Raw genomic sequence first — 20452 nt, 5'->3', positions numbered from 1 at the left:
GGATAGATAATGCCCACACAGAAACAGATGGGGAAAGCCTTGGTGTGTAATCTTAAGCCTTATGTAGCCTTCTTTTAGGTTTTGTGAAAGACCAAATACATCCTTTCTTTTTTCTTGGGGTGCAAATATTTAGTTTTTTCTGTATTTGGTCAACAGAGGATATCACTCTTTATAAAAGGGCCCTAAATGAGACATCTTTTAATATTGTTTTCTTCACGTTTTGCTACAAACAGCCGTATCAGTTGTATTTTCTGTAATGGTATTTTCTCAATGTTACATGACTTTACTGACGTGATAACGGTTTAACTGTAGTTACCTGACTTATTAGTTACCTCATGAAATGGGAATCCTTCACAACTCCAGGCTTTTCTGGAAATAAATCATATGCACATTACAAACTGAAAAGTCTCTCCAGGGCAATTTCACAACCCCTTCCTCAGGGGATGAACTTTCGTCGCTTGAGAAAAAGAAAAGTTGCCTACCTTTTAATAGTGTTCTCTATCCCATTTTGTTGCTTGCTCCGTTCTGCACGATGCCAGTCACAGGGACAGCAATAGTCATAATCATGTGGTTCACAGTATCTATCGCTTCCACAAAACTTGCACCCATTTCGTTCATGTTCCTTAGGTGAACCTTTACGGAAAGAATAAAAAATGATGTTCTCAAGGATTTCCAGCTCTGTAGAGGTCTTTACAACAGCAACAACTGATGATAAAGCACGTGATTCTCCCCTGCTCTGAAAGGAATGTAGATTCATGTATATGAGGGTGGAGTTGTGGGTGGAAACACTACCCAAGTAATGATTAATTTTTTTATGTAATTTTTTAAGCGCTTACTATGTGCCAGGCACTGTAATGAGCCCTGGGGTACATACAAGCTTATCAGATTGGACACAGTCCGCGTCAATGATCCAATTGTATTTATTGAGCACTTACCTTGTGCAGAGTACTATAATAAGCACTTGAAAAGTATATACTGTGTTGGCCGGGAAACAAACCCTGCTCAACTGCTTGGAAGGCAGCTTTGGGGCTCACAGTCTTAATCCCCATTTTACAGACGAGGTAACTGAGACCCAGAGAAGTTACGTGACTCGCCCAAAGTCACCCAGCAGACAAGTGGCAGAGCTGGGATAAGAGTTCAGGTCCCCAGAATCCCAGGCAGTGTTCCTTCCATTAGGTGCTGTCAATTAGGTTTCTACCTCTTGGTCCCGTGCTGATTCACTGGTGAATTTTCACACCTTTCGATTACGGGAAAATCAGTCAATCTAACTGTGCAAAGCACTATACAAAGCACTTGGGAGAGTACACTATAACAGAATTGGTAGACAAAGTCCCTGCCCACCATGAGTTTCGAGTTCAACCTATAATTTTCTACTCTTCAGAGGCAATTAATTTTTTAGTAGTGTCCATTTGCAACATATGATTATGCCTCTTTTAAAGAAATTAATACCTAATTTTATTTTTCACATACATTTACCTGCAGACTTGTCCCAAGGTGAACCAGGGGTACCCACCACCTCAAAGTCATGACTGTCCGAGCCAGCAGGAGGAACTTGGAAGTGAGGGTGGGATACAGCCCCCACCAACCAAAATCACTAGATTGACAGCTCGAGCCGGGAATACAGAAGATGCCCCTCACCCCCGTGCCAATTAAATTAAGTATGGAGGAGGGGGGAGGGCAGAGATTGGATAAACTGAGGCCAGAAGCTGGAACGGTCTAGAAGCACAGGTGATAAATACCTGCAGCCTTTAACCTTCTGTGCAGAGGATCGAGACTCGCAGCAGCCGGCTGCAGGTCGCCTCTGCCCAGAGAGTGAGATGCCCGCTCTGCCTGCACCGAGTAAGGAGCCGTGGGATGGGCGAGTGTCCCGCTGAATACTCGTGGGCTTCAAGCTAGGCGTCTCTCCATGGATGGGTAACGCATAAGTGGACTCCTCCCAAGTGGAAAGTGCTCGTGAGGCTGGAAGCTAGGCGCTTCACCACGGGTGTCTAATGCATAAATGGATTCCTCCCAAGTGGAAAGCGCTCGTGGGAGGGAGCTAGCTGCCTCACCATGTGCAAACAAAGCATAAGTGAATTCCTCCTGGGTGGAACCTGGGTGTTTTGCCACTTGTGAGTAACACATAAGTATATTTCTCCCGATAGGAAGCTCTAATATCATTAATCATATTCCCCCCCGAAAGGGAGGTTCAATTCGCCACGTTCAAAATAATCAAATAATTCAATTCTTTGTATCCAAAGTAATCAAAAAATTCAATTGGCCTCGCGGGATGAATTTTGTATAAAACTCAGGCCTATCTGTCTCCGGTCGCTCTCTCTCCCCCTCGTCGTGCCAATTTCCGAACGACCCCATCCCCGGGTGACGGGTGACAGGACTGTACTCTATTTGAAATATAGTTGGTATTTCATTTCATTATGTTACTCATCCAAAGCTTGAGCAAATACAGTTTGGTGGGTTGATTACTCGTTCTTACCTGGATGAGCACACACCGAACAATGAGCCATTTTTTTAACAACTAGAGCTTGTGTATCACAGTAGCTCAACTGTTCTTTCCATTGGTCAAACCTAAACCGGGAAAAAGTTTAAACAACAAAACAAAACACAAAAACAGTCAGCCCCATAAAGTTTAACCACTATCGTTTCCTAATCAGTCATGGAAAGCCCACCATCATCCTGGCCAAATTCATTCATTCAATAGTATTTATTGAGCGCTTACTACGTGCAGAGCACTGTACTAAGCACTTGGAATGTACAAATTAGCTTCAGATAGAGACAGTCCCGGCCCATTGACGGGCAAATGATGATGATGGTATTTATTAAGAGCTTACTATATGTCAGGCACTGTACCAAGTGGTGGGGTGGATACAAGCAAATGAAAGACTTTCAAAATATTGAATTACTTGTGAATGCAAAGGCACAGTTTGTTTCATGTTCAACAAGCTTTATCTGAGTTCATATTTTGGTAATAATTAATAATTCTGGCATTTGTTAAGTGCTTATTGTGTGCCGGGAAGTGTGCTAAGTGCTGGGGTAGAGACAGGCAAAGAGGGGTGGACACAGTCCATCCCATATGGGGCTCACAGTCTCAATCCCCATTTTACAGATGAGGAAACGGCGGCTCAGAGAAGCGAAGTGACTTGCCCAAGGTCATATGGCGGCCGGCATTAGAACCCACAAGCTTCTGATTCCCAGGCCCGTGCTTTATCCACTAGGCCATGCTGCTTCCCGTGATAATACTTAATACTACTAAAGTGAACAGGTGATTCACTAGCCTTCCACCACACTTCTCTCCCTGAATTACTGGACCAAATTATTCATTTTATCTAGGAAGTTATGATCTCTCTTCTCCTGGAAAACTAATCTGTAAGTGGCCTAAAAGAGTTCTCCACCCATTATGTTTTGGCGTTTGATTTGATAATAATGAGGATGATACGATAATCATGGTACTTGTTAAGCGCTTACTATGTGCCAAGCACGGTTTTAAACAGTGGGGTAGATACGAGGTAATCAGGTTGGACACAGTCCCCATACCACATGGAGCTCACAGTTGCAATGCCCATTTTACAGTTGAGGTAACTGAGGCACACAGAAGAAAAAGTGCCCAAAGTCACAGAGCAGATGCCCAGTACCACATGACTTTCAGGTCCGTGTTCTATCCACTAAACCACACCGGTCCAGCCCAGCCCTGCTAAGCTATGTTACTAATCCAAGATGAGCAATACTTTATGCCACCAAAGTAATAAATGATGAGCCCGAGTCTCACCTGGTGTTCTAAAACCATCTATTCCTACCAAGTTCTCTTTAACTACAGTTCTATTCTTCAGAGTTCTTCATATATCATTTTCACACCCTTCATGAATGCAAGAGAATCTGCACAATGTACGTGTATCAGTGTGTTTATTGTACTCTCCAAAGTGCTTAGTGCAGTGCTCTGCACATAGTAAGCACTCAATAAATACTCAGTATGAGGATGATGATAATACTAGTAATGATAATGATGGTATTTGTTAAGGGCTTACTGTGTGCCAAGCACTGTTATAAGCGCTGGGGTAGATACAAGGTAATCGGGTTGTCCCATGTGGGGCTCACAGTCTTAATCCCCATTTTACAGACGAGCAACAGAGGCCGAGAGGTGAAGTGACTTGCCCAAGGTCACACAGCAGATGAGTGGTGGAGTCGGGATTAGAACCCATGACCTCTGGCTTCCAAGCCCGTGCTCTCTCCACTAAGCCACACTGACACATTTCAGATGACGAAACACAGCATCATTTCAACTTTTGGGTTTTACTTCCAGTGGCACTGAAAATTACTTTTATAAAAGCAATTAGTTTACAGGCAAATTCCCGTACTATAAGTAGATTTGAAACTTATTGGCTTTGAAGTAGAGGACACTGCCATTTTTGACCATGCGCCCGCTGCACCCCTCAAAAAGAGAAATGAAAAGCAGTCTCCTCAAAATGCAAAATAAATATTAACCATTGGAAGAATCACAAAGGTATCTATAGCAAGATATGATACCGTTCCTTTGAATTTTACCTCTGAAGCAAACTCTGCCCTTTCAAAGTTCCTATAAGTTTTAACGCCTGTTCCTTTCCAACTCCAGGAACACCCTGCCAGAGATGAAAAATGATCGTTAAGAATACAGATTTTATGACGATCTGCATAATTTGCTAATAAACACAGACTTCGACTTACAAAGTATATTAAAAAATGTAAAGTTTTAAGAAAGATTCCTGACCTTATGGTACTTCAAAAATTGTCAATAAAAGTGAGCATCCATCCATCTCATTTTGGATGGGATTATTTTGCATTTCACTCCCTAATTCTGTTACCACAGAGGATCGGTGGCATTGGCAGAAGTCCCAGTTTCGGCCATGGCAGCAGCAAGAGGAAGACCCGCAGGGAGTCTGGCGAGAAGCCGAACAGCGGTAATAACAATAATAATAACAAAGGTATTTGTTAGGCACTTACGATGTGACAGGCACTCTATTAGGTGCTGGGGGAGATACAAGCAAATCAGGTTGAACACAGTCCCTGTCCCACGTGAGGATTCCAGTCTCAGTCCCCATTTTACAAATGAGGTAACTGAGGTCCAGAGAAGAAGTGACTTGCTCAAGGTCACACAGCAGACAAGTGGAGGATCCAGGATTAGAACCCATAACCTTCTGACTCCCAGGCCCTTGCTCTATCCGCTACACCATGCTGCTTCTCAATGTCACAGGAGCAGAGGCAGGAGTAGTATCGAAGCAATAGTCAAATATTGTTTCCACCAGCTCTCTAGAGTTTTCTCCTCTGCTGCCCCAGGGATTGATCTACAGGCTCTGCACCAGATAGTATTAGCAAAAACCCCAGGGAGCCAAAGATGGTGAGAACACAGATTTGGGATTCAGAGGTCATGGGTTCCAATACCGGCTCCGCCACCTGTCAGCTTTGTGACTTTGGGCAAGACACTTAACTTCTCTGTGCCTCAGTTACCTCATCTGTAAAATGGGGATTAAGACTGGGAGCCACACTTGGGACAACCTGAATACCATGTATCTACAGTGCTTGGCACATAGTAAGTGGTTAGCAAATACCATTATTACTGTAATTATTAAGTTGCCATCTCCTCTTCCACTGCTTTTGCTCAGTGTTATACGCGGCACGGGCCTGTCTGTGCAAATGATCGCTCGTGTGCATGGGTATGTACGTGTGCAAATGTGGACCGCCCTATGATTCCTCTGTTTTTTTCTTTACTCCACCCTTTCCTTCTAATTTGCAGAATTTTACAAAGTATAAATAGTTATTTCTAAGAAGACGAGCCCCAACTTAGCCTTAAAAGGGTGGATGGTTAGAGCAATGGAAAAAGAGGAAACTTAGGTAACTATAAATCCAGGCAGTTTCTCTTCCCTAAAATTCTCTTCCAAAGGGAAGTATTTACAAACACATAGGAGTTTGCTAATCGAAAGGAGACTGAACAGGAAATTAGCACAATAAATGTAGAGCAGCAGGTCTAAGCACAAGTAGGCAGCTGGAATTCACCCAACTTGTCAGCTTTCCGCTATGGGTCGGTGCCTTGAATTTTCAATTATCAGAGGGAGTACCCACCATTCAATTAGTTTAGACAACTGATGCTCTACTAAAAGTAGAGTTCAGGGGGATTCAGAATCTCCTTTCCCAGCCTTGAAAAGAAGGGAGTCTGGGTATCTGGGGTTGTGATATTCCAGAAGAAATGAAACTAAAGGAAAGGGAGAAAGGGAAAAAGCAGGGAGGACTCGTATATGTTATCAGGCAACTGAATTTATTGGGTGCTTACTGCATGCACAGCACTGTATTAAGCACTTGGAAGAAGTACACTACAACAATGAACGGACACATTCCCTGCCCACAGTATGAAAAGGCTTCTGTTGAAAAGAAGTAACCTTTGTGTTTGGAATTGAGGCAAGCATAATTAGGGAGAATGAAGAGAACAGAAATCTGATATATCTATAGAATCATTTACAAACATAAAGCAGGTCAATCTTGACATTCTTGGAAGCTTGGTTGGTCTGTTACAGACGTTGACAAAAGGTCTGATGAACAATATCAGTAGTAATACACAGAGGCAAAAGGATGCATTTCTTTTTTCTTCCCAAGAAAATACGTGCCATAAAGGTCAAGTGACTAAGCAACAACCTAAGAAGTAGATATATTCTTAGGCAGAGCCTGGAACTAAAAGATGAAAGTTACCACAGCGTACTTGTGTTCTGCTGGTAAGAAATCATCCCACGCATACTCAAATCCACAGTTAAACAAGTTAAACCTTCTCGTCTTGATTCAAAAGAGGGTCTCCTCTACTTGACTTTGAAGGCACCCCATAAGAAGCCTTTCAAAATCGACCTAATCCAGCAGGATCGCCACTTTTTCACACAGCTCTATACACTTTACGGCTGATAGTTTTTGTGAACGTTTCACGGAGGCTGCATTTGTCTTTCAAGGATGTATAACCTATGGGAAGGGTAGATGTAAAAATAATGCCTACAGGCCTATGTGCCCTTTTTTCATGTTTTATAAAGTTAGGAGATCATAAAATTGCTGCCAGAGCTGCGCAAGGGGATTGAGTCAATGGTACACATAGAAGCCCAGGGATGAGTAATGCCCCACAACGCCATCAGTGTTTAGTATGGTGCTCGGCACACAGTAAGCACTTAATAAATACCATTACTACTTGTAAGACACCAGGGAGGGAGTGGGAGGAATAAAGGAATAAAGAGGGCCGTATTCAGGCAAACAGAACCACGAAATGGTCACGGAATGCCTAAGTAGAGTTTACCTTTGGAAGATAGTCACAACCAAGGAGAATCGCCAGTCCAATCAGAGCATCTCTATCTAAACCCAGCTCCTCTTTAATTGAGGACATAGTATAGCAATCAACATGAGGGTCCTGAAACAAAAATGAATATATGGGGGTAATCCTCAGGAAAGAGCTGAGCGTTATAAAACTTCACTTTTCCACAATATGATCCAGGGTTATCCATAATTTTTAAACTGCGAACTTAGAGTTCTGATTCAAAACAAATGAGAAAATGCCATTTTTCATCATTGAGATCATTAAAACTATTAGCTTGCATTAGCATAATATGAAGAGTATTCATATTCATAGTATTCACGTAGAGAAGGAGCGTGGCTTAGTGGAAAGAGCACGGGCTTGGGAGTCAGAGGTTGTGGGTTCTAATTCCGGCTCTGCCACTCATCAGTTGTGTGACTTTGGACAAATCTCTTAACTTCTCTGTGTCTCAGTTCCCCCAACTGTAAAATGGGGATTAAGACCGTGAGCCCTACGTTGGACAACCTGATTACCTTGTGTCTACTCCAGCGCTTAGAACAGTGCTTGGCACATAGTAAGCGCTTAACAAATACCATCAACATTATTACTATTATTACTAAATGAAGAGTAACGAAATATAAGAATTGGATAACTAAATGATAAAGTGTAAGTTCACTGTGGGTGGGAAATATACCTGTTGATTATTATACTGTACTCTCCCAACCTTTTAGTACAATGTTTTGCACAAAGTAAGCACTTTATAAATACTACTGAATTAATGAATATTATTATTACAGTAATATAATAAAATCATTCATTCATTTAATCCTATTAATGATTTTCATTTCTGACTCCGCAAAAAGCGTAACTCGATCAAGTGCAACCAATAGCTGAACGGAACAGAAAAACCAAATATACGTATGTAAAGAAGTTCCTAGAAATAAGCCCTCAAAAAAGAGGGAGAGAAAAATGAAAACCAGAGGAGAAACGATACCTTTATATTCATAGTGAAGTTTCGGTAGACGGTCTGGGCCCCATAGAGGAAAACGTCTCCGTCGTCAGTAAGGCAGCCATCGACGTAATGATTAGCATTGAGATAAGCACACATAGCTTCAGCTTCACCGGCTGCTTGGACCCACGGGATTCCTAAGCACTCCAACATCTCAAGGCACTGAAAATTCAGTACATCCAGGCAAGCACAATTAGCCGTGAGGTATTCGGTTTTTTTCTTTTCTTCAGTTCGGTTTTTAACTCTTCAATTCTCAAAACACACCGCTTTCCTTCTCCAAACCTATCCCTCCTCTCCTCTAACACCTCCCGGGACCGGAGGTCATCACCCCGAGTGCTGGAGAAAAGCACAAGGACATCGGCTCAGGCACTGTTCCTAGGGATCTGCAAGTGGGAAGGATGGAAGGAGAAGGGGAGGTGGAAGAGGAGACAGAGGACCTACATGTAAGGAAGGAATAACTGGGTAAATTTATGAAAAAACACTATGAGCAGCAGTTCACACTTCTGGTAGAGAAGAGTCCTCAGTCTCCTCAAAGCTCCAGGAAAGGCCATTCCGCCACCCATGACTTACCTAGGGACATGTGTCTCTAGCTTCTGTCCAACCCCGTTCCTCCTACATCTGTAACATCCCATTTTACTCAAATTCTTCCCAGCGTCTTCAGCAGAGAAGATAGGGAGCGGCATGGCATAGTGGATAGAGCACGGACCTGGGAGTCAGAAGGTCATGGGTTCTAATCCCGACTCCACCACTTGTCTGCTGTGTGACCTTGGGCAAGTCATTTCACTTCCCTGTGCCTCAGTTCCTTCATCCGTAAAATGGGGATTAAGACTGTGAGCCCCTGGGGGGATGTGGACTGTGTCCAACCTGGTTACTTTGTACCTACCCCAGTGCTCAGAACAGTGCCCTAGACTGTGAGCCTGTTGTTGGGTAGCGATTGTCTCTATTGTCGAATTGTACTCTCCAAACGCTTAGTACAGTGCTCTGCACACAGTAAGTGCTCAATACATATGACTGACTGAATGAATACTATGTGTTTAACGAGTACCATTAAAAAAAAATACCACTGATTGATTGAACCACCCTCCCTCTGGCCACTGACTCTTTCTCTCTTTATAGCCTATGGAGTACAACTCTCCCCACCTTCAAAATGCTCCCTAAATCACATCTCCTTCAAGAGGCCTTCTCCACCGGCCCTCATTTTCTCCTACTTGCTCTCCCTTCTGCATCGCCTATCTGGATCTGTACCTTTTAACCCTTTTATTCACCCCACCCTCAGCGCCAGGGAACTTATGTACATATATCATCGATAGCATGATTGAGCACTTACTGTGTGCAGAGCACTGTACTACGCATTTGGAAGAGTACTGTACAACAGGGCTCCCTATTCTCCCCCCTTTCCCTTATCTGTAATTTATTTTAATGTCTCTCTCCCCCTCTAGACTGTAAGTCTCCTGTGGGCAGGGATTTCTACCAACTCTAATGTACTGTACTCTTCCAGGTGCTTAGCACTGTGCTCTGTGCATGGTATGAACTCAATAAATGCAACTGATTAATTGATTTTGGACTGGCTGAGCCACAAAATGCTAGGCAAAGCTCCTCCTGTTCCTGCACAGCTAGGATAAGGGGGGGGCAATCATGGATTTGCACCAAGATGGCGATGAGGTACTGGATGCCTCTGCTTAAAGTGATCTGAACAAAGTGCTCAATAAGTACAGTTGAATGAATGAATAAATGGGGGTCGAATTACTTTTCAAAGGATTACTAAAGGTCTTCTTAAATCCAGGGTCACTTCGGTCTCCAAGCCATATGGTATTTGAGACTGCATGAAAGAACTGCATTCACATTTCAAAGACTCTAGGTTTTCTTTAAAGCGACAGAGATGTTATGGAAAGCTAAATTTACCCAAGTTATCTTCACGGGTTCACCCGGTAAAATTCTGTGTTTTTTTTTTTTAAAACTCTGTCAGTAACAGGCCCCCGTCCACCCCCAGCTAGCTGCCATCCGGTTGCTCACCTCTTTTAACACGGATTTAAAACGCAATCTCCCCGTGTTTGCAGCCTGTGGTTTTTTGGGAGGTCCATACCGCACCTCATTTCTCTTACTCATTGCATCGGCTTTCAGCTTTGGGGCGTCGCCTTCCATAACGAATACCAGTTTAACATCCATTAACGTTAGAGATGAGATTCGAAAAAACAGGTTCCTGAATAATACAAAATAACCACCACCATGATGCATTTAATCAGAATAGTAAAGGTTCCCTCAGTTGCATCTCTGAACTTTGAGTAGAAATTGTTGTTTTAGTGTTCTATGGTCCAATTTACATCATCCCACTCAGCTGAGAAGCGACTTATTCATAATACCAAATGAAGGGATAACTTTGCCCTACTAAATGAAAACTTCAAACACTCCACCACACTCACATTCAAATTGTTAAGGACTTCATGAATGTTAATGTCTTTTAAACAACAAAAATGAAGTGAAAACAGGGTAAGAGAGCAAATGGCAGAATACGGGGGAAAAAAAATAAAGATTCTCATTACACATTTTAGCCCCTTATTGGTGACTAATATTTATCAAAATAAATGTACCTAAGATGAGGCTTCGTGACAGTTCCAATCATCTTTTTGACCGTCTGCGATTCACACACCCAGAGACTCAGATCTACCGCGAGTGTTTTTCCACTGAGACTTTGCAAATGGATATGTTTCTTTATGGGTTCCAAAATCGGCCACAAATCATTCACCCCCATCCTGTGAAATTATGTCCTGTCAATACAAATGCATTGCCTTTAAAAGCTGCTCAAAGCAAACACACAAAAAAGAAGAAAACAAGAAATCCAAAGCTGTACACAGAGGAGTCATTTGTGCTGTGCAATTACTTACAGGTGCTCATCAAGAATAAAATACCACTTCTAAGAATACTTACAGCAAAATACCATTTGGATGAAAGATGCCAACATGAAAAGTTATCAAGGGATTCAACTGACACGACTCTCTCTCAAACATGATGGTTGCAGAATCCAAAAATATTTTGACGATTATATCACTGGAATATTTTCATACTGCACAATCAGTTAATTGTATTTACTGAGCACCTACACTGTGCAGAGCACTGTACTAATTGTTGGGAAAGTATAATTGAGTTAATATACATTATCCTGACCTTCAAGGAATTCACAAATCCGGCAGGGTAAAATAACCACTGAAATACATATTACGTCAGGGGAAGCAGCAGAGTTTAAAGATATGTTGATAACTGCTAAAGAGATAATAATAATGATGGTATTTGTTAAGCGCTTACTGTGCCAAGCACTGTTCTAAGCGCTGGGGGGATACAAGGTGATCAGGTTGTCCCACGTGGGGCTCACAGTCTTCATCCCCATTTTACAGATGAGGGGAAGCAGCGTGGCTCAGTGGAAAAGAGCCTGGGCTTCGGAGTCAGAGGTCATAGGTTCGACTCCCGGCTCTGCCACTTGGCAGCTGTGTGACTGTGGGCAAGTCACTTAACTTCTCTGTGCCTCAGTTACCTCATCTGTAAAATGGGGATTAACTGGGAGCCTCACGTGGGATGACCTGATGACCCTGTATCTCCCCCAGTGCTTAGAACAGTGCTCTGCACATAGTAAGTACTTAACAAATACCAACATTATTATTATTATTATTAGGTAACTGAAGCACGGAGAATAGTAAGTGACTTGCCCAAAGTCACACAGCTGACAGTGGCGGAGTCGGGATTAGAACCCATGACCTCTGACTCCCAAGCCCAGGCTCTTTCCACTGAGCCACGCTGCTTCTCTAATGAGTGTCCAAGTGCTTAGGTGATGCGGAAGCGCTGACGTGGTAGTTTGGGATGATAAAGGTAGGAAGATGACATTAATCGAGGAAGGCTTCCTAGTAGAGATGTGAATTCAGGAGGCCCGTACAGATAGGGAGAGAAGTCGTCTGCCAGATAAAAACAACTGTGGCGTTTGTTAAGCTCTTACTCTGTGTCAAGCATCGTCCTTATTCCTAAATGAAATCCTTTTCCATCAGATTGAATAAACATAGATCCAATTCTCCCTAGTAACAATTCCCTTGCCAAAATAACAAAAACTTACTATGAACCTTTTTGGTTGTGATGTTGTTGATTTACATTAAAATTGCCTATACAGAGGGGAAAAACTTTTGCTCTGGAACATGGAACAAATGGCTTAGAACAACTGTAATGAATTCGGGCTGATGGCGCTCTGGAAAACAAGAGGAGCATCCCGTATGAATGGAAGGGACACGTGAATACAAAAGGGAGCAAATGAGTAAGAAGTCAAAGGTGGGAGAGATGACCACAAGGCACAATGGGAAAAAGGTTGACTTGAGAAGAGAGAAAATATGCAAGTTGGGATGTAGTTGGGGAAAAAGAGAAGATAAATAGTGGGTAGGGGAGAGAAAGCTGATGGGGTGCCATAAAGCCAATGGTCAGGAGTTTCTGCTTGATGAATTCCCACTGACCACTTCTCAGGCCCTATTGTAGGCTCCTCCTCTGCCTGCCACCTTCTGACCGTGGAGGTCCCTCAAGACTCAGTTCCGGGTCCCTTTCTCATCTCTATCTACACCCATTCTATCCCATGGCTTCAACTATCGCCTTTACGCGGATGATTCCCAAATCTACCTTCCCGGCCCCGACGTCTCTCCTGCCCCGCAGTCTCACATTTCCTCCGGCCTTCAAGACATCCCTACCCGGAAGTTCCGCCAACACCTTAACAAAAACATAATTCCTTGTCTTCCCATCCAAACCCTGTCCTTCCCCTTTCCCATCACTGTAAATAATACCACTATCTTCCCTGTCTCACAAGCCCAATAACCTTGGCGTTGTCCTCGACTCATCCCTCTCCTTCAACCCACATTTTCAATCTGTCACCAAATCCTGTTGGTCTATCATGACGACAGTGCTAAAATCCTCCCTCTCCTCTCCATCCAAACGTCTGCCTCCTTGCCGACCTCCCTGTCTCTCCTCCATTCTAGACTATACTTCCTTCTGCTGTCCAGATTATTTTTCTATAAAAACATTCAGTTCACATCACCCCCCTCCTCAAGAATCTCCAGCGGTTGTCCGTCCACCTCCACATCAAACGGAAACTCCTTACCATCGGCTTTAAAGCACTCAATCGGCTCGCCCCCTCCTACCTCCCCTCGCCGACCTCCTGACACGGCCCAGCCCACACACTCCTCTAGCTCCAATTTACTCAAAGTACCCCGATCTCATCCATCTCACTTCTGACCCCTTGCCCAAATCTTCCCCCTCGCTTGGAATTCCCTCTCCGTCCACATACGCCAGTCCACCACTTTCCCCACCTTCAAAGCCTTACTGATGTCACGTCTCCTCCAAGAGGTCTTTCTAACTAAGTCCACTTTTCCCCAGTTCTCTCTCCCTTCTGTGTCACCTATTATGCATCTGCATCCGTACCCTCTGAGCACTTGATTTTCACCACACCCTCAGCCCCAGAGGACTTACGTACATGTCCTTAATTTATATTAATGTCTGTCTCCCCCTCTCGACTGGAGGAAACGGTAGAAAACTTACTCGTGCTCTGGGCTACCAGACCAAACTATCAATTTTGGTGTGAATGCTACTTGCTTTTCTATAAGGAGTCCTTTTACACGGGCCCTACAAAAACTCGACCATCCTAGCCTGAAAAGTTAACTGTCGGAAGGTAAACGTGTAGGGGAACACCTGAATTCAAACTCAGTTTAGTTCAAACTGGGACCCCGGTGGAATTATCACATCTCCTAAGAACTCTTACTCAGTTTTCCCGAAGCCGTCTCTGGGGAAGAAGCGGTGTCAATCACGGCATTTTCCTTACGAGGTTCTCCCGGAACAAAACCCCCACTAGTACTGGAAACCGTATGAGAGGGGCTTTTGGGACATTGGAAGCCATCAAGGTGACTTCTTGGGGGAGGAAAATCAGATTATCCGCTAGATTGTAAACTGGTGGTGGGCAGGGAATGCATCTACCAACTCTGTTGTCTTGTACTCTCCCAAGTGCTTAGTATAATAATGTTGGTATTTGTTAAGCGCTTACTATGTGCAGAGCACTGTTCTAAGCGCTGGGGTAAATACAGGGTGTTCCACGTGAGGCTCACAGTCTTCATCCCCATTTGACAGATGAGGTAACTGAGGCCCAGAGAAGTGAAGTGACTTGCCCACAGTCACACAGCTGACAAGCGGCAGAGCTGGGCGCTCACCATGCAGTAAGTGCTCAATCAATACCACTGGTGATCCTGGAAAGTCACTTGTACATTCCAAGCGCTTAGTACAGGGCTCTGCGCTCAAAAAATGCTATTGAATGAATGAATTTGGAGCCATCCTTTCCTAAAAGTAACAGAAAAATTTCCGATTCCCCAAGAGTGCTATACTCCAAATTTTGTAGTGGACGCATGCACGATGGGAGAAAAGACTTTCTTCCTTTGCCTGGGATTTACAGGTAGAGAGATTCTTTGAAAGCCTGGGTCATGAGTTCTAATCCCGGCTCCTCCACTGGCCTGCTGTGTCATCTTGGGAAAGTCACTTCACTTCTCTGGGTCTCAGTTCCCTCATCTGTCAAATTTGGATGGAGACTGAGAGCCTCATGTGGAACAGGGACCGGGACCAATCCGCTTTACTCGTACCCACCCCAGCGCTTAGTACAGTGCCTAGCACATAGTAAGCACTTAACAAATCCCATAATTATTACTATTATTTGGAGGAGACTTTGTTCATGACCTGCTTCAAGATGGCTGGTAATAATAATTATAATGATTACGGTATTCGTTAAGTGCTTACTATGTGCCAAGCACTTGACGAAGCACTTGATACAAGCTCATCAGGTTGGCCAATCAATCAATGGCATTTATTGAGAGCTTACTATGCGCAGAACACTTGCACTAAGTGCTTGGGAGAGTACGATCCAAAGGAATTAGCAGACAGGATCCCTGCCCAGAACGAGCTAATGGTCTAGAGGACGAGGTGCCTGTCACCGCATAGGGCGCGCTGTGAAGTCAAGGCCTGAGGCCTGACAGTTTCAAAGACCCTCCTAGGATCTTTAGGACCTTCCTAAGGCACCCAGAGAGGCCCAGGAAGGAAACTCCAAGTCTTGATTTCAAGGATAACTTTATAGTAAAGACTACACCTGCTTTCTCGGTGGTGAAAATGGAAAGTCTTGGGGCCTATGCCTTCTAGGCTTTCCCCAGAAGGCATCATCATTTGGTTGAAATTCGGAATACAACTTGGAAGAACCAATTTCGGGCACATAGTGAAATTTTTACACCCTTGGATTGAGTCTGGCATTCATCAGCGTGGCTCAGTGGAAAGAGCACGGGCTTGGGAGTCAGAGGTCATGGGTTCGAATACCGGCTCTGCCACTTGTCAGCTGTGTGACTGTGGGCAAGTCACTTCACTTCTCTGGGCCTCAGTTACCTCATCTGTAAAATGGGGATTAAGATTGTGAGCCTCATGTGGGACAATCAGATTACCCTGTGTCTACCCCAGCGCTTAGAACAGTGATCTGCACATAGTAAGTGCTTAACAAATACCAACATTATTATTATTATGATGTAGCAGGAATTTTAGGCCTGCAATACTTCTGATGCATCTCCTATAATGTCTCTCTCCCCACCCGGCCCAACCCCTCCCTCCATCTGAAATGATCCTTCTTCTGTTAATGGAGCGGTATGTGGGTAGTGGGCAAGCAGCAAGTCGCAGTCTTCCTCATTAGCAACTGAAACTTGCTCAACGGGCTCCTGAGGAAGCTTTGAAAGACCTTCTAAACGCCTTTACAAATCGCTGTTTGCCTGTAACGATTGCCTGTTCTGCAGTCTGGGAAAGGACCTAACTGTTCTTCACACTCATCTATTCCTCCTCCTAAGGATTCTCCACCTGGACTGCCTTATATCTTCCCCTATGCCAAACAGTATTTTAAAGCTTTCTAAAAATTCATCTCCTCTTTGAGGCATTCCCTAATTTATCATCCCTCCACCCCGGCTGGGGCCACCTCAAAATTCATGGATTACTTCATGGATTCATTTGCTATTTACCTATTAAACCAATTCTTCCTATTTTAATTTATGCTTGTGGATATATTAGTTTCTACTTTCTCCTTGTGCTTGCCTTCTCATGAAATTGCAAACTTTTCTAAGGCATTTTTTAACAAAAATCTTTAAGCCTATTACTGTGCTGTGCACACAGAAAGCATTCACTACATATCAATGATGACAACTAGATAATATTTCAATATCTCTGTTCTGCTTTTTCCTTCTTTCTGCCTAGATCATCTGAATTTAGTTCTTTTTTTTTGCCCCCTTATTTTATCTTCGTGTTTTTTTATTTTCCCTTATCCATTCTACAACCCTCTAGAATGCAAGGTCCTTATGGGCCGGGAATATGTCTACCAGGTCTGTTATAACGTACTCTCCCAAGTGCCGTACACGGTACAATCAATAAATACGATCGATTCAGTGATAACATAAAGAAGTAATTCAGATGAAAATTAAAACTCAGCTTATAAGGTTTTCAATCTAGAAAGAAGTCAAAAGTCAAAAAGTCAATTAAAATTAAAATAAAAATTCATCTTATTTATTATGGTATTTAAGTGCTTACTATGTGCAAAGCACTGTTCTAAGTGCTGGGGTTCATACAAGTAATCAGGTTGTCCCACGTGGAGCTCCCAGTCTTAATCCCCATTTGACAGATGAGGTAACTGAGGCACAGAGAAGTGAAGTGACTTGCCCAAAGTCACACAGCTTTTGTCTGTCTGTCTCCCCCGTTTAGACTGTAAGCCCGTCAATGGACAGGGACTGTATCTGTTGCAGATTTGTAATAATAACGTTGGTATTTGTACATTCCAAGTGCTTAGTACAGTGCTCTGCACATAGTAAGCGCTCAATAAATACTACTATTGAATTGAACTGATAAGCGGCAGAGCCGGGATTCGAACCCATGGTAAGGTATTCAAACTAGAAAGCAGTCAAAAGTCAAAACGTCCATTAAAATTAAACGAAAAACTCATCTTATAAGGTATTCCAACTAGAAAAAAGTCCAATTTGGCTACGGACAACATACTGGGTTAGTCGAAACCTCCTAATTCCCTCATTCCCTGCTTCGATGACCAGAATCTAAGTTGAAGTCTGACTTTGGAAGGGTCTTTAGGCTACAGGTTCAGATCACCCCTCTCTGCCTTCCTTTGCGAGGGAATACTGAACTGGATGACAGTGGAACTCAAATTGTCTCTGTGGCCCAACTGTCCATTCCAAGCGCTTAGTCCGGTGCTCTGCACATAGTAAGTGCTCCATAAATACGATTGAATGAATGAAAATGGCATAAACTATATGCTACACGGTAATGATTGACAAATGAAGTTTGCCATCTAGTGGATTTTAGATACTGCTGCACCTTAGATCACCACCCTAAATTCATTCCTTCCTTCATTCAGTCGAATTTATTGAGCGCTTCCTGAGAGCACGGCATCTTGGAATGTACAATTCGGCAACAGATAGAGACAATCCCTGCCCAACGATGGACTCACGGGCTAAAAATCAAAGCTCAACGCCTTAACGTTTGTTTTGGCCGGGCCCCGACTTCTGCCTATGTAAGTGTCCCTATATCCTGTTAAGTCCCAATGTGCCTGCCCAATTTACTTTCATTCATTCAATCGTATTTATTGAGCGCTTACTGTGTGCACTGACGCCGTACTAAGCGCTCGGAGAGTACACTTCGGCAGCAGATAGAGACAATCCCCGCCCAACAACGGGCTCACGGGCTAAAAATCAAAGCCCAACATCTTAACGTTTGTTTTGGCCGGGCCCCGACTTCTGCCTATGTAAGTGTCCCTATATCCTGTTAAGTCCCAATGTGCCTGCCCAATTTACTTTCATTCATTCAATCGTATTTATCGAGCGCTTACTGTGTGCACTGACGCCGTACTAAGCGCTCGGAGAGTACACTTCGGCAGCAGATAGAGACAATCCCCGCCCAACAACGGGCTCACGGGCTAAAAATCAAAGCCCAACATCTTAACGTTTGTTTTGGCCGGGCCCCGACTTCTGCCTATGTAAGTGTCCCTATATCCTGTTAAGTCCCAATGTGCCTGCCCAATTTACTTTCATTCATTCAATCGTATTTATCGAGCGCTTACTGTGTGCACTGACGCCGTACTAAGCGCTCGGAGAGTACACTTCGGCAGCAGATAGAGACAATCCCCGCCCAACAACGGGCTCACGGGCTAAAAATCAAAGCCCAACATCTTAACGTTTGTTTTGGCCGGGCCCCGACTTCTGCCTATGTAAGTGTCCCTATATCCTGTTAAGTCCCAATGTGCCTGCCCAATTTACTTTCATTCATTCAATCGTATTTATTGAGCGCTTACTGTGTGCACTGACGCCGTACTAAGCGCTCGGAGAGTACACTTCGGCAGCAGATAGAGACAATCCCCGCCCAACAACGGGCTCACGGGCTAAAAATCAAAGCCCAACATCTTAACGTTTGCTTTGGCCGGGCCCCGACTTCTGCCTATGTAAGTGTCCCTATATCCTGTTAAGTCCCAATGTGCCTGCCCAATTTACTTTCATTCATTCAATCGTATTTATCGAGCGCTTACTGTGTGCACTGACGCCGTACTAAGCGCTCGGAGAGTACACTTCGGCAGCAGATAGAGACAATCCCCGCCCAACAACGGGCTCACGGGCTAAAAATCAAAGCCCAACATCTTAACGTTTGTTTTGGCCGGGCCCCGACTTCTGCCTATGTAAGTGTCCCTATATCCTGTTAAGTCCCAATGTGCCTGCCCAATTTACTTTCATTCATTCAATCGTATTTATCGAGCGCTTACTGTGTGCACTGACGCCGTACTAAGCGCTCGGAGAGTACACTTCGGCAGCAGATAGAGACAATCCCCGCCCAACAACGGGCTCACGGGCTAAAAATCAAAGCCCAACATCTTAACGTTTGTTTTGGCCGGGCCCCGACTTCTGCCTATGTAAGTGTCCCTATATCCTGTTAAGTCCCAATGTGCCTGCCCAATTTACTTTCATTCATTCAATCGTATTTATTGAGCGCTTACTGTGTGCACTGACGCCGTACTAAGCGCTCGGAGAGTACACTTCGGCAGCAGATAGAGACAATCCCCGCCCAACAACGGGCTCACGGGCTAAAAATCAAAGCCCAACATCTTAACGTTTGTTTCGGCCGGGCCCCGACTTCTGCCTATGTAAGTGTCCCTATATCCTGTTAAGTCCCAATGTGCCTGCCCAATTTACTTTCATTCATTCAATCGTATTTATTGAGCGCTTACTGTGTGCACTGACGCCGTACTAAGCGCTCGGAGAGTACAATTCAGCAACAGAGACAATCCCTGCCCAACGACGGGCTCACCGGCTAAAAATCAAAGCCCAACGCCTTAACGTTTGATTTGGCCGGGCCCCGACTTCTGCCTATGTAAGTGTCCCTATATCCTGCTAGTCCCAATGTGTCTGCCCAGATTTCCACACCTGTGTAAGGCACTAAACTCGGCATCACCAATTCAGTAGTATTTACTTTCATTCATTCAACTGTATTGATTGAGCGCTTACTGTGTGCACAACGCCGTATTAAGCGCTCGGAGAATACGATTTGGCAAGAGATAGAGACAATCCCTGCCCAACGACGGGCTCACGGGCTAAAAATCAAAGCCCAACGACTTAATATTTGTTTTGGCCAGACCCCGACTTCTGCCTATGTAAGAGTCCCTATATCCCGTTAGTCCCAATGTGCCCGCCCAGATTTCCACACCTGCGTAACAGATTGAGCTCGGCATCACCAATTCAATAGTATTTACTTTCATTCATTCAATCGTATTTATTGAGCGCTTACTGTGTGCAGAACGCCGTACTAAGCACTCGGAGAGTACAATTCGCCAACAGATAGAGACAATCTCTGCCCAACGACGACTCACAGCCTAGAAGGGGGGAGACAGACAACGAAACAAAGTGAAACAAGTAGACAGGTACTGAGCACGTAATATGATGACGATGATGGCATTTGTCCTGTGAGCCCGTCATTGGGCAGGGATTGTCTCTACCTGTTGCCGAATTGCCCATTCCAAGCGCTTAGTACAGTGCTCGGCACATAGTAAGTGCTCAATAAATACTACTGAATGAATGAATTTGTTAAGCGCT

General features: G+C 44.0%; 1 protein-coding gene across 2 annotated transcripts in view; it reads right to left on the bottom strand.

Annotated features, from left to right (window-relative positions):
- The window catches only part of GEN1 (GEN1 Holliday junction 5' flap endonuclease), a 31892-nt gene extending 11706 nt beyond the window's left edge, over positions 1-20186 (bottom strand). The window contains exons 1-9 of one of the 2 annotated variants that reach the window (XM_029072658.1): positions 20148-20186; positions 10883-11059; positions 10308-10494; positions 8280-8456; positions 7292-7402; positions 4537-4610; positions 2474-2565; positions 483-633; positions 333-369 (exon numbers count right to left, since the gene is read on the bottom strand). In XM_029072658.1, the coding sequence (XP_028928491.1) occupies positions 333-369; positions 483-633; positions 2474-2565; positions 4537-4610; positions 7292-7402; positions 8280-8456; positions 10308-10494; positions 10883-11043 (990 nt within the window). In that variant the 5' untranslated portion in view covers positions 11044-11059; positions 20148-20186. Of the gene's footprint in view, positions 1-332; positions 370-482; positions 634-2473; positions 2566-4536; positions 4611-7291; positions 7403-8279; positions 8678-10307; positions 10495-10882; positions 11060-20147 lie in introns of those variants that run through there. The other variant, XM_029072664.1, reaches the window with a different exon arrangement.
- Positions 20187-20452: the final 266 nt, after the last annotated feature.

Source organism: Ornithorhynchus anatinus, chromosome 1 (genome assembly GCF_004115215.2).
Source record: "Ornithorhynchus anatinus isolate Pmale09 chromosome 1, mOrnAna1.pri.v4, whole genome shotgun sequence".
NCBI lineage: Eukaryota > Metazoa > Chordata > Mammalia > Monotremata > Ornithorhynchidae > Ornithorhynchus > Ornithorhynchus anatinus.
Note: the sequence above shows the minus strand (reverse complement) of the source record. Positions and strands in the feature narration are given on the sequence as shown.